We start from the raw sequence: 13,502 nt of genomic DNA, 5'->3' as shown, positions 1-13,502 counted from the left end.
ACGGTAAAACAGAACGACGTCGTATTAAGGAGGGGTAACGGATTGCAGAGTGAGAAAAATAAAAAATACGTCGTGCTTAGGAGGGTTATAGGAAAACAATAAAACGATGTCGTATTAAAATTTAAGGAAAAAGAGAAGCAGCGCCGTCTGTGGGAATCGAACCCACGACCACATGGTTAAAAGCCATGCGCTCTACCGGCTGAGCTAAGACGGCTTGATGTGAAGTTTCGCAGTAAACGATAATAATCTATAATTTAATCCAGTTTTTTAATAATCTAAAAATAAAAAAATTAAATCAATATTTTCTTCTGTTGCTGGGAGGGAGGGAGCGAGCAAGAGCGATATAAGCATTGCGAGGAAAGGCGAAGCAGTGATCCCTTGCCTCTTTGCGGTTCGATTTCAGGTAATCATGTTCAACTTCCTTTTTCATGCATTAGGCTTACAATTATTTTATTTTATTTAAAGATTTTTGGAACAAATTAGGGGTTGTATTGAATTTTTGGGAATTAGGGTTAATGTCTTTTAGTAGCTAGTACTGATTTTTTATTCGGATTTTCTTCGATTTGGATAGCTTTTAGAAAAAATCCAAAAAAAAAAAAAGAAAAAAAGAAAAAAATTGTGTTTTTCGTATATCGTGATGAAACTCTACTCTACGATATACGACGGGAGCAGAAGAAGAAGAAGAAGAAGAAGAAAAAAATTAGGGCTGAGGGTGTAGAGTTCTGCAACCCGACGGGAGGAGAAGAAGAAGGAGAAGGAGAAGGAGAAAGAGGGGTGCTGGTCGGACCGTCGGAGGCGACTCAGGCGAGCGCCTTGCGCGCCTAAGCGGCGCCTTCCTGAAGGGGCGTCGCCTGCCTTCAGGCGAGGCGCCGGAGGGTGGCGTCGCGTCGCCCCGGGCTAGGCGCGCCTTTCACAACTATGGATGTTTCTGAATCTTACGTTTGATTTTTGAATTTTTTTTGAATTTTTTTTCGTACAAATAGTTAGATGTGAAGTCATTCTTGAATTTATGATTTGTCATGGTAGATATGTTTTTTTAACTCAAGTTGAAGCTGCAAAACAAGGCTTTTGTTAATATCCTAAAGGTCATTTGCAAACTCAGGGGTATTAGAGATGGTTAGGGGTATGCTGGGCTGGGTTGAGATGGGAGAGTCTTGGAATTGGGGTTGAGTCTGGGTAACGGGGAAGAGGTGAATGTGATAAATAAAATTTAAATAGCTTTGATTAAATGAGTTCTGGGATGGGTAGAGTGGATTGGCTTGAGGCTTCAGAATGGGTACTGAAGAAGAAGGGAGAAAAGTTCAGTAAATATGCAGGGATATCCAGCAAGAGTTCTGAAAAGCAGATGATGAAATTTTTATGGGTATGGAAGCTGGATGGAAACAGAACACTTTTAATAGTTCTAGAAAGAGGAGGGGGGATGGTCTTCCTTTGCATAACCCAAAAAAAGTCTTCATCAGTAAATGATGATTGAGCAAACTGTCAGGATCAGGTGGATGAAGGAAGTATTGGCGAGAGAGTGTGTTTTAGGTTGAGAGATGCGGGTCAGAATGTTGTCTTGGAATGTGAGAGGTATTAGTAAGATGAGGAAAAGGAAATTGATCAAACCTTTCTGGAAAAGCTAGCAAGCTGATATTATTTGCCTTGTTGAGATCATACTCTGTAAAAGGGGGAATCATCAAGCATAGTTGAAATAATATATACCTAAGAAACTAAAATGGAGTTGATGTCCAAGGAAATGGTTTGAAGCATAGATATGGATTGTTTTTTATGTGAGGTTGTTCTTGATGCTCGGAGTGCAGTAGGTGGGATGTTGGTGATATGGGATGCGAGAGTTGTGTTTGTCTTGGAGTTATAGATGAGTTATTATGCTAGTTCTCACCTTTATGGAGTAAGGTTTTGTCAATTTGTATTTGGGTTCTATGCAGTTCACTCCTAATACCTAGATTGATTTTAGTCCTGAAGATTGAGAACTGTTTTCTATTTATTAATCAAAAAGTTGAACTTGAGGAAGAAAAGTTTTTTTGAGTTGCAACTTCAACTAAGTTTTTCAATGACTTATTGAATGAAATTATTGATTTAATTATAGTTTGTTTTCGATTATGCATTGGTTACATCTATATTTGTCTTATATGATTGTCAATATTTTGGGTTTAGGTATATTTTAGTGATATTTCTTATAATTTATGAGGCAAATAATAAGATTGGAATATTGATTCATTGTGTTTTTTGTTTCTCACATTGAAGATTGAAGAAAAAGAAGAAAAGGGAAGAAGATGGGAGAGAGGAAGGTATTGAACAAGTACTACCCTCCGGATTTTGATCCGTCAAAGCTACCAAGAATAAGAAGACCAAAGAACCAACAAATCAAGGTGCGAATGATGCTTCCCATGAGTATTCGCTGCAACACTTGTGGTAACTACATCTATAAAGGCACTAAGTTCAATTCTCGCAAAGAAGACGTTATTGGCGAGGTCACTTTCTTTGCTCTCCTTAATTTCTCTCTTTGTTTTCTTTTCATATTTCTATTTCTACTTATCTAGGAATATATTGTTGTTTTTATACTCCAATTGCTTGTTGGAAATGTTGTAGAGAAAGGGGGAAAGGAAGGAATTTCTAATTATGTTATTTGGTTTGTCTTAAAAAAAAAAATAGGAAGGAAAATGAAATGTAATGAATATGAGAATAAAATTGGAGATGGTTATTGAGTTCAAACTTATTCTTTATTTTCCTTTATGCTTCATTTGGATCTCTAAATGTATTAGGACCAGAGGTACTAGGAAGGGGGAATAAAGGAAGGAATTTTAAAATCCGTTGTTTAGTTTGCTATTCTATGGGTACAAGTGAAATAAAATCGGAGAATATATTGTGTTTGGACTTCTTTTTATAAAAAAAGAAAAAAAATTCCTTGGCGATGCTTTTAGAAAGTAATGTCAATTTTTAGTTGTTTTCAATTCTTAGTGCTGGCAATTTTTCATAGGATGAAAAATAATATTTAAAAATAAAAAAATTCCTTGGGTCTTCTGCCAAACATGATACCTTTTCCAAGTAAGTACTTCAAATTGGTTCTCCCATAGCTGGAGTAGCATTCCCTATGTAATTTTTTTTTTTTGGTTTTTTCTTATCTTTTATATTTTAAAAGAGATTAGAAGTATTTATGGATTTGATCATGCTTGGGAGCTTATCTAGAGAAGAATCAGTTAGGAAAATATAGTACTACTTGGACTAGATGGAGCGTGAAAATGTTGTGGGTTTTTTTTTCTTCATTTGAAAGGTACGAAAAATATATATCCATGTCAAAATTAAGTACTATAATTTCATTTTTGCATGGGCATAAAATGTTACCCTTTACTGTTTCAATTTTCCAACTTGAAGTAGAAGCTTGAAGCTTCCAATATTTACATGTTATTATATCAATGCAAAAGTGGGTATTTATGAATAGAATGTTAGATTTTGATCATGTGCTTAATATTTTTTTTCATGTTGCTTGGTTCTGTTATCACTATAATGCATATTTATTGATTTTTCTTGATGGAACTTGAATCTTTTTTCCTATCAAAAAAGAATATTTAATGTTCACTGAACTGAGTCTTTAATGTTTAATCATTTGCAGACATATTTGGGAATCCAAATATTCAGGTTCTACTTCAAATGCACCCGATGCTCTGCTGAGCTTACAATGAAGACAGACCCACAGAATTCGGACTATGTTGTTGAGTCTGGTGCAACACGAAATTTTGAACCATGGCGAGCAGAGGATGAGGTGAAAATTCAAGTTTAGGTATTATTTAATATTATTTTCAACATTTTTAGGACTTCATCAATAAATATATTGTTCCTTTCATCAGGAAGCAGAGAGTCAGAAACAGAAAAGGGATGCTGAAGAAATGGGTGATGTCATGAAATCTTTGGAGAACAGAACGTTGGATTCAAAAAGAGAGATGGACATCCTTGCTGCATTGGATGAAATGAAGTCCATGAGGGTCTGTGCTTGCTTAATTTTGTATTCTGTAACAAGATCACAAGACATGTTCACAAACATAGTGACCTTTTAAGGCTCAAAACACATTATGACTAGGTTGGTTCTGATATTTCTGTCAGGGACACTTCTGGATACTTGTTTCCAAGGATAAAAGGCTGAAATTGTGATGTGATTAAAATTTTATTCCAGCTATGTTTCTTTGTTATCGTTTTCCCTTTTTTATTGCCTGATTGGTGCTATCTGTAGACAATTGGTTGTCTAACACGGTATCAAAGTCTTTTTTGGCGGGAGGTCATGTGTTCAAACCTCACCGCATGTTTATTTCCCGCTTTATTAAGCCCAAAAGAGGCTGTTTGAGCTTTGTTTATCTATGGGCTTGTGGGTGCCTACATGTCTCTTCATGTATGGATATGGAGTTGTACATGAGAGAGGGTGTTGGAGTGCATGATATACATTATAGGCTCAAATCCTAAAAGCTTGAGCTTTTAGGAAAATTAGTAGTTTAACGGTTTTCATAGATACTAAGTGCCTATTTTTTATGCCTGGAAGTTCTTTTAATCTTTCATTATTCATTCATTACCCTTTGAAATGTACATCAATTATATGCATTATCAATGTTAAAACATGTTTTGTTTGTGCTTTTCAGTCAAGACATGCAACTGTGACTGTTGATGAAATGCTGGAGGCCTTGCAGAACACAGCTGAGCAAAAGGTATGATGGTTATGCTATTTATTTTAGTTCATTTATACCCTGGAATGCAAATAGTATTTGGGAAACTGTGGACACCAAATCCTGATGGGTGCCATAGCTGGACTTTCTCAGATTTGCATTTCACAAATTCTGTTATGGCCTCAAGGATTAATGCACTCCTTTCCTTCGTAATTCTCTCATTCCTCTTGTAAGATTTGTGTCACTTACCATAACAATGATATACCAATGTATTGGTTGTTCATAGTTAGACAGAAAATATAACCTGGACTTGGTAAATGCATGAAATAAATTACCTTGTTTCTACATAGGCCAAATATTATTCTCAGAAGTTCTACCCATAAATGAGTTGTAGTATTGACCTGAACCATTCTTGATAGTTACACTTGAAATGTAGTGATTCATTTATTTATTTTGAAAAAAATTAGTTGAGTTTTTTAGCTCTGGGTTGAGCCTCTAAGTTCAGATTCAGGATGGATCACTTCTGATCTAACCTTAAATCAGGAAGGCTAAACAACCTGGCCCATTCAAGGCTGTAATTTTGCTGACACCTGCAGTCTGATTATCATTGGATTTTTTTAAGCTGTTGGACCAGCAGCATTATAACAAGTCATCTGGAGAACTTGCAATCTTTCTGTTTAGAGATGTTTGAATTACAACTGCAGTACTATGTTATCATCCTTATCATACAAGATGCCGTAACCAAGGACGAAAATTTCCTGAAATATCGGGGAGATTTTGCCAAAATTTCCTGCGTCGGTTAGGACCGACATGATATATCGTGGAGAAATATCCACCAACATTCACCATTTCTTCCTGAATTTTCGGGATTTTTACCGATGTTTCTCATTTTTTTTTTGGGATTTTTACTGATGTTTTCCGATTTATCAGTGAAATTTTCGGTGGTCAATGAAGTCAGGGGCTGGGAGGGCTTGAACCCAGATCTTCATTGTAAAAATTAAGGCCCTTGCAATGTGGGCTAGCTTACTTTCACTAAGATATGCAACACTTATATATATATATATATATATCTTATTTTAACATTTTTTGTTAAATTTTTTATTTTAATCAATGAATTAATTTTTATTATTTTATTTTCAAATTCAAATTAAGTAATTTTAAAAAATATAACAACCATCATATTTTAATTGGTCTTTATTTATATATTTTATGTAATGATTAAATACAAGAAAAACATATACTTATAAATAAATTATAAATCTTTTTAAACAAAAAACGATTATATATATTGTTTCTTTCATATTCTTAACTATATTCAAATTAATTATTTTAAATGTATTTTCAAGTCCTAGAAAAAGAATTATCCAATGTCAAATTATATTATATATACAGATTTTGTTCAACAAACAACTTTAATATATGTATTATTATTTCTTTTATAATATTTTGAAATTTCCCTTACATTTCTACAAATTTTGATTAATTTTCATTCTACCAATATTTTTTGTCAATATTTCTCAATATATCCATAGAATTCAACTACTGATTTTTTATTTATTTATTTATTTATTTTGATAGGTAAATTTTTTGTCCCCATTGGGACTTGAACCTGGAACCTCCCACAATTTGATATATCTGTAAAAACTGATATTTTCTTCTTTGTTTGTAACTAATTATGTTCAGTAACATGATTGTCATTTTTCATGTTTGTAAGGGAGCCATGGTATTTAGCTTTGTTTTATTTTGTTTTCTACTGCCCCTTTGTTTGACCATTTCTCTTCATGTTTAGTTCATCTCAATTAACTGCTACTTGAAACATCCATGATTTTAGATATATTCTGTGAACAAGTTATATATCCATTTTTTCCCTGGTGGGATCCCTCCATTATGTGTTGAAAGTAGATTGTCATGGTGGATTTTTATTCTCCAATGTGTTAATGATATTCAACAAGAAATGATTGTTCATGCATACATTCTTTTTCATGATCCAAGCACATGACGTATCTAATAGTGAGGGTTCGTTCGAAGCATATGGGCTGTACTTTCACATGTATATTTCATCATCTCATGTTGGCTGGTCTCACTGTGTTTGTCTGCAAATATTGATTCTCTGGGCATTTAGAGTAAGATTAAGTCTAGTTTTTTGGACTTAACTGGGATGAACAGTTGGTCCTTGGTCGAGAGTAGCTCTCTTTTTATTTTCGTTTAGTTTTTTTTTCATACCTTAACAATGATTGAGGAAAAAGAAAGAAAGAAAAGAACAGTAAAACAACAATTGGAAGCCCTTCTATTCATTTTTGTATGTTAAACCTCTTGAAGACTATGGCATGAAAATCCAGGAATTTGGACAAAATATATAGTATGTTTATGCTCCAATGTGCTGCATGGACTGCAAAACTTCTTTTCTTTTCCTGGGATACATTTCAAAATATTTTCATGTTTAGACAAGACAATTTTCTTGTGAGAAATTGGATTGAGATGAACAATCTCATGAAAGTGAACTTTTGAGAAAATGAAATTATTATTTATTTCAGAATTCCTTTGGCATGACACTTGCTGAGCCTGGGGTTTATGCACATATGGTTTGGTGATCTTAAGTATTGATTGATACATCTACTACAAGTCAATACATCTAGTATGTATGAGTTTTTGATGTGTGTGTGTGTGTGTGTGTATAACAGATTTTTGTGTGTATGTGTTTGTTTGTGTCCTTCAGTTTTATCTAAAAAATTCCCATTTTGCTGCTAATTTCCACACTTCTTATTTATTGATATATATTTAGTTGATATCTCTGTATTTCCAGAACCTCAATACTATGGCCTATGTTAAGATCCTCTTTCATCACACAAACACAAGACCCACACATATGTTTGCATAATGCTAAGCTTTTTATTTTTATTTTTTATTTTTGGGGTATATTTTTCCCCAATCACTAAGTTGTATTATTAAATTCTAACATTATGACAAATTTATGTGCTGACAGGAGAAGAAGTTGGAAGAAGAGGATGAGGCACTCATTAAATCAATAGTATTTCATGTTAGTAGATGTGCATGTGATTCTTGAACTTTTGCTAGTTTGCTTTCCACGGCCTCACCTTCTCTTTGATTTGGAAGTTTGTTTCTAATATGGTTTGCTTTGTCTTGAACTTATGATGCAGGGGTCTGAAAATTTTGTTCGAAGGATCCATGATGAAGATTTTGATGATGATGATAATGATGATGTAAATCCAACTAGCAATGGTGAAACATCTAGTGATAATTTTAAGGTATGCAGTATGCAAGTGGTGTGACAATTAATTCTGATTAAAAAAAGTGCTTAATAATTTTTATGTTGGTTGCTTCCCAGATATATCCACTTTGAATATTGTCTGCAGTGTTTAACATTTTCATGTGTGTTTCAAATTAAGCCAAATCATCCATACTTAGTGATTGCATCAGGTTGGATATGAGAATATTGCATGTGTTTCTAAAGAGTTCATATAATACTCTCTCAAAAGAGTCATTGCTGTGGAATAGGATTCTTTTTTACTGTTAAGAAAAGGAAAAGTGTAGACTGTGGGTCCATCAATCTTAAGTCTGAAGATTTTAGAAAACATAGAACAGCCATTACTCTTTTACTCAGCCTCAGCTTGAATTCTGGAAAGAATAGGGAAAAAACAAAGGAAAATTACTTAAAAATCAATTCCATTCCCAAGCAATTTTTAGGATATCCTTTTCTTTCCTGTTCTTTTTGCAATCCAATGGAGCCTTGTTTTTTCAATTCAAGACAACAAGGACAATAGTCAATCCTCATATGGAATCTGACTACCCATACACTTATTATACAGTCCTAGGTTCATATTCTCAGACATTTTCTATCTTAATGCTCCAGAATATTGAGTGTTTTCCGGCATTTTCCTCTTTGGTCCCACCTCTCCTGCTATGAGCCAAACCATGTTCTCCTTTAACATTTAGCCTCATTCTTTTATCTTCATATCAAGTGGAAGGATTCTATGTTTGAGAAAAGAACATTAGCAATTATCAGTATCTCTGTTTTTATGCTTGAAATTCAATGTTGAATTAATGGACTTATGCATGCAATAATATTTTAACTTTCTTTGCAATACAGAGGAGGAAGGTTGCCGAAGAACTTCCTAGTAAGCCAACAGATTCCTTGACAAAAGCCAGTTCTTTTGACAGGCCAAACAAAAAAGGTTTGTGATGTGTGTTTGTATGATCTTTTATTTATTTACTATTTTCAGGGTTAAACTGATTTAGTTTTTTTCTGTAATGTCTTAATGAAGCCATGAAGACATTTTCTTGATATGTGCTATCTTTAAACGAGGGATATTGTATATTTTATAGTAGTTTTGGTTTGTGTCCTTCCTTAAGTTCTATCCCGTAACGCGTAAACTTTTAAGCATTGGAAGTTAGTAGAACACAAAGCTTGCACATGCTTGCTTGCTACCCTCTTATTTATCTACCATAAGTTTCGGCCTTCAGAGTCTTGTTTAGGATTTGTTTAGTTAAGGTTCTATCTTGTTGTAATGTTCTTCTTACATAATAAAAAAAGTATAAAAATGTGTTGTTTCCTAGATGTTTGCTAGAGATAAACCTCTAGCATTGAGGTGTCCATGTAACCAAGAATTAAAGGAATCATAAATTGCCGAAATATTGGGGTTTGGATTTTTACAGAAATATTAGACGGAAGTTAAGACAAAAAATAATATTGGGATGGAAATTAATCAAAACTCATAAAAATATTGGAAAAATTTTCAAGAAATAATGAAACAAACAATAATAGATATATTGGGATGATTTTATCGAAAATAATATATGTAGGACATAATTTGTGATGTTCAACAATAATATACAGAACTTGAAAACACGGTTTATATCGATCTATCTAGTTTGGATGTATTCAAAGATATAAAAGAAATGATGATGTATTTATGATTTTTTTTGTTAAAAAGTACTTTTAATTTTATTTACAAGTTTATATTTTTTGTATATTTAGTTAATATACAAAAAAAAAATATAAAAAGGCTCCTAGATTATCATGATGATTTTTATATTTTCAACAATTAGTTAAATGGAATTTAAAGATAAGATAATTATAATTTATTTTTTTTCAAAATTTTGATTTTAATATTTCATTTTTTATATAGGCATAAACTCACTATATATAAAATATATGCCTAATGACAAATAAGGGCAACATTGTTCTATATAAAATATATGCCTAATGACAAATAAGGGCAACATTGTTCTAGTGGCAAAGGGTCACTATTTTCATCCTCTAGGGCTTGGGTTCAAACCTAGTAGTCCACATCCTTTTATTTTTAAAAATGTTGTGTTTGGTGTGGGGTGTCATGTTAATGTCACGTTTGGTGTGTGCATGTGTGACGTGTTTGGTCTGTCGATATTTCAACGATAATCACCAATAAGCCTAAATACAAAACACACACCTTCTCGAGTGGGATCTAATTCACTTTTATTCATCCTTGTGGGCCTCTTGCTTAGTTGCCTTTAATAGTGTTCCACTGAATGTTATTCAACATTCCTGGTATTTGATTTGTAACTCAAAAGAGGTGGATAACTATGAGAGAGTTTGAATCTTGAGGAGATTTGTTGTTATCTATATGTATGGTCCTCCTTGTGTTCAAGTCTTTTGTGTTGTTTTTTGTATTAAGAGGGGGGGACCTCTCATCCTTCTCTTGTACTTGTTCCTTTTCTAATATATTTCGTATTTTCGACCAAAACACACACACACACACACACCAAAAACATACTCTACCAAGTTTTGAACTTGGGTCTTGTGTGTGGAATGTAAGGCCCCTAATAGTAGACCGACAATGTTGTTATAATAAAAATGCACATGAATATGTGTGTGTACAATTAAAATGAATTATAAATGAGTTCATTTAAATTATCTTATTATGTCTTTTGTATAGTAATTAAATACAGGACAAATATAAATTTATAAATAAAATTATTAACATTTTTAAATAAAAAAATACTTTTATATATATAAACATTTCTTTTATATCCTTAAATATATCCAAACTAAATACATTATCATTTTATTACTAATGTGATCTCAAATTCAGTATATTATGCCTAATATTACAAATTTATTATACATATATAAATTTCTTCCTTAACACAACTTCAATATATGTATTATTGTCTTTTCTATCATTCTTTGGAGTTTTCCCTAACATTCCATGAGTTTTGATCAATTTTTGCTCACCAATGTTTTTTTGTCATAATTTTCATTGATATTTCTTGATATATCCATAAAATCCAACTACTGATGTATCCGTGAAAACCGATATTTTCATCCTTGTCCATGGATTAGTTTGGTAGGTGCTTGGGTTTGTTATATGAAATTAGGGTTGAATAGACAGACTTAATAATCACTCCTTTTATTCAATATTTTTGCTCAATACCCCTTTAACCTAGGTTCTGCTTTGATGGAGTTCTGTTAAAAAGAACTCATGCTTTGGTACAAAGGATACTACGACCGCATGGTATTTTTTCATTTTGATAGAATTGATACATTTTGTTAAAAGAATGGACTAATGAGAGAGAGAGAGAGTGACTTAGCACATGTTCTACCTGTGCCATAATGTGTTAACCAACACTTCAACATTGTTGGTTAGCATTTTGGAATAACTTGTCTTGCTTTTGGATGCAAAGAGCTCTTTACTTTTGCTCAGAAAAGCAATTAAGATGCTTCTTAAAAGGCAAACTGAATCTTAAATCATTTGTCTAGGCATTGCTATTTTTGGAATATGCTATTTCTTTGAGATCATGGAAGTCTGAGCATCCTATGTAGTCTATAAAGGCATTTACAAAACTGTGTTATTTGTCTTATTGTTAACAGAAAATTCAGGCAGTTCAGGTCAAAATGATGCTAAATTCATTTTCAAGTCATCATCAGTGAAAGTCTCTGTTGTTAAGAGACCAGTTGTGGCTTCCAAGGGTGACAATCTGGCAAAACTAGAAGAAAGAAAACAAGAGGAAGAGAAAGAGCCTAAAAATGATGGTACAAGCACTGGACTGCAATCATTATGCCAATATTATGAAAGTGATGAAGACAATTAGTGAGTATTTTAAACGTTTGCATATTGAATTTTCTTCATTTTCTCCCTTTGTATTTATTGAAAATCTAATTGTAATTTCATTTTTTGTTGGGATATTTGACAGGATCACATCCTCAAATGAGGATGGGTTGGACCTGTTAATTCTTTGTTGTAAGTGGGGTTGTTGGGTTGTGGTTGTTGTTAATATGAATTAACCAAAAACTACACACTGCTGTGTCAGTTGTGAGAGAGCATTTATTCCCCAAGAGAAGGGACCTATTTGGAGATTGAGCTCAATCATCTAGACATACATGCCAGTTGCTGCCAGGTGAAATTTAAGCTCCTCTTGGTCTCACATGTTAGACGTCACCATCCAGAATCTTTGTCATTAACACACAAGAATGCCAAGGTTCTGCACTGCCTGTACTTTTTAACAATTTCTTGATGAGCCTTCTTGAAATTCTATTAGGATAAAGTAACTGATATTGGATACTGAATTGGCATTGTTGGGGTAACTTGTGGTTCCTGTATATTTTAGCGTGTTATTGTAGTGTCATTAAAGAAACTCTGTGATCACATTATTGCAATTGGCTGCTGCTTGTGGCAATAACACAGTGTTTCTTACGAGGTGAATATCCCCTCCATTCCTAACATTTCCAGTTATTTGTCAGTCCAATGCCCCATCCTCCATATCAGGTGGTCTATGATGTCGTGAGTTTCACCTGAAGGCACAGTGAGAGATCCAACTAGAAGTGGCTGAAATATACAGACAATGGATTATTTCCTTATTCACCTTCAGATTTGCATCTCAATGTAAGCCTTTCTGCCTGAACAAAGCTAAGAGGCCTCCTTTTTGATGATTTGCAGGTGACTGCCAGTAAGCTGGGCTAGCTCATCAGCTTTTCAGTGGAGGATGAAGCTTGCAGTCTTCTGCAATGAATTTGCTTGATTGGATGGTTTTGTATAACAACATTATATAGTGCTTCTCTGTCTAACCTGATCCTTTGGGGACACTCCCACAGGGTTGGATTCATATTAGCTTCTTGGCCAATTTATCTTTGTAGTGAGTTCTGAACATTCTAATCCTGCAACGGTTCCTCTTCGCATCTTCAAAACTATCTTGGAGATCATTATGCCATTGATCCCATGACACAACCTTTCTCCCATACTCCCAAGTTTCTGCTTCCTCTCTGCTGCTTTTCCCCTTTCAGTCGTCTGCATTTGCTTTATTTCTGGTTCTAGCAGTTGACTAGGTTCTTTTGGCTCCATCTTTAGCCCTTGTCTCTTAGCCCTAGGAGGTCCACTTTTGCTAGTAGGTTTTCCCAGAAAACACATTTACTCTGGTGTGGATTGTCGCTGCATGGCAGGCAGTTCAGTTTACTTAGCTCTTATTGTTTCTGTTTACTCTGGTCTCTTATCATCTTGTTCACTCAGTTTACACTTCAAATCCATTTACGGTGGTCTCTTATCATCTTGTCATTCTGTTGGCTGTACTCAACCTGTGCGTAATAGCTCACTGATCGAGCTCTTGATTCGAAGATGAACAGGGCTAAGCAATTTACCAAAGTAGTGGGATGTAAAAAGGTCTTAGTAAAATCATTCTTCTAAGGCTTTGTCTAGTATATTAAATCTAAAATTTTTATGAAAATTTGAAGTCTTATTTAAGATCAAAACCTTTGTTTAACTAATGACACATGAAAATGAACATCAATACATGTTATAATTGAGAAATTTTTTTAAAAACTTCGTGGTAACATTTCTCTTGATAACATTCATGTGACTT

General features: G+C 33.7%; 1 protein-coding gene and 1 non-coding gene across 3 annotated transcripts; one reads left to right on the top strand and one right to left on the bottom strand.

The window, feature by feature from the left end:
- Positions 1-141: 141 nt before the first annotated feature.
- Positions 142-214, bottom strand: TRNAK-UUU (transfer RNA lysine (anticodon UUU)). The gene has a single exon. It is a non-coding gene; the product is annotated as a tRNA-Lys (tRNA).
- Positions 212-13,392, top strand: LOC100246531 (uncharacterized). Of its 2 annotated transcripts, none has more exons than XM_059738249.1 (10): positions 212-403; positions 2,248-2,474; positions 3,614-3,763; positions 3,849-3,983; positions 4,629-4,694; positions 7,636-7,689; positions 7,811-7,918; positions 8,761-8,845; positions 11,521-11,740; positions 12,587-13,392. In XM_059738249.1, coding segments are annotated over exons 2-10 (1,017 nt in total). In that variant the 5' UTR covers positions 212-403; positions 2,248-2,276; the 3' UTR covers positions 12,588-13,392. The 2 variants fall into 2 exon arrangements, with proteins under 2 accessions (XP_059594232.1, XP_059594231.1); XM_059738248.1 differs by lacking the exon at positions 12,587-13,392 and adding an exon at positions 11,844-12,352.
- Positions 13,393-13,502: the final 110 nt, after the last annotated feature.

Source organism: Vitis vinifera, chromosome 7 (assembly GCF_030704535.1).
Source record: "Vitis vinifera cultivar Pinot Noir 40024 chromosome 7, ASM3070453v1".
NCBI classification, from domain to species: domain Eukaryota; kingdom Viridiplantae; phylum Streptophyta; class Magnoliopsida; order Vitales; family Vitaceae; genus Vitis; species Vitis vinifera.
Note: the sequence above shows the minus strand (reverse complement) of the source record. Positions and strands in the feature narration are given on the sequence as shown.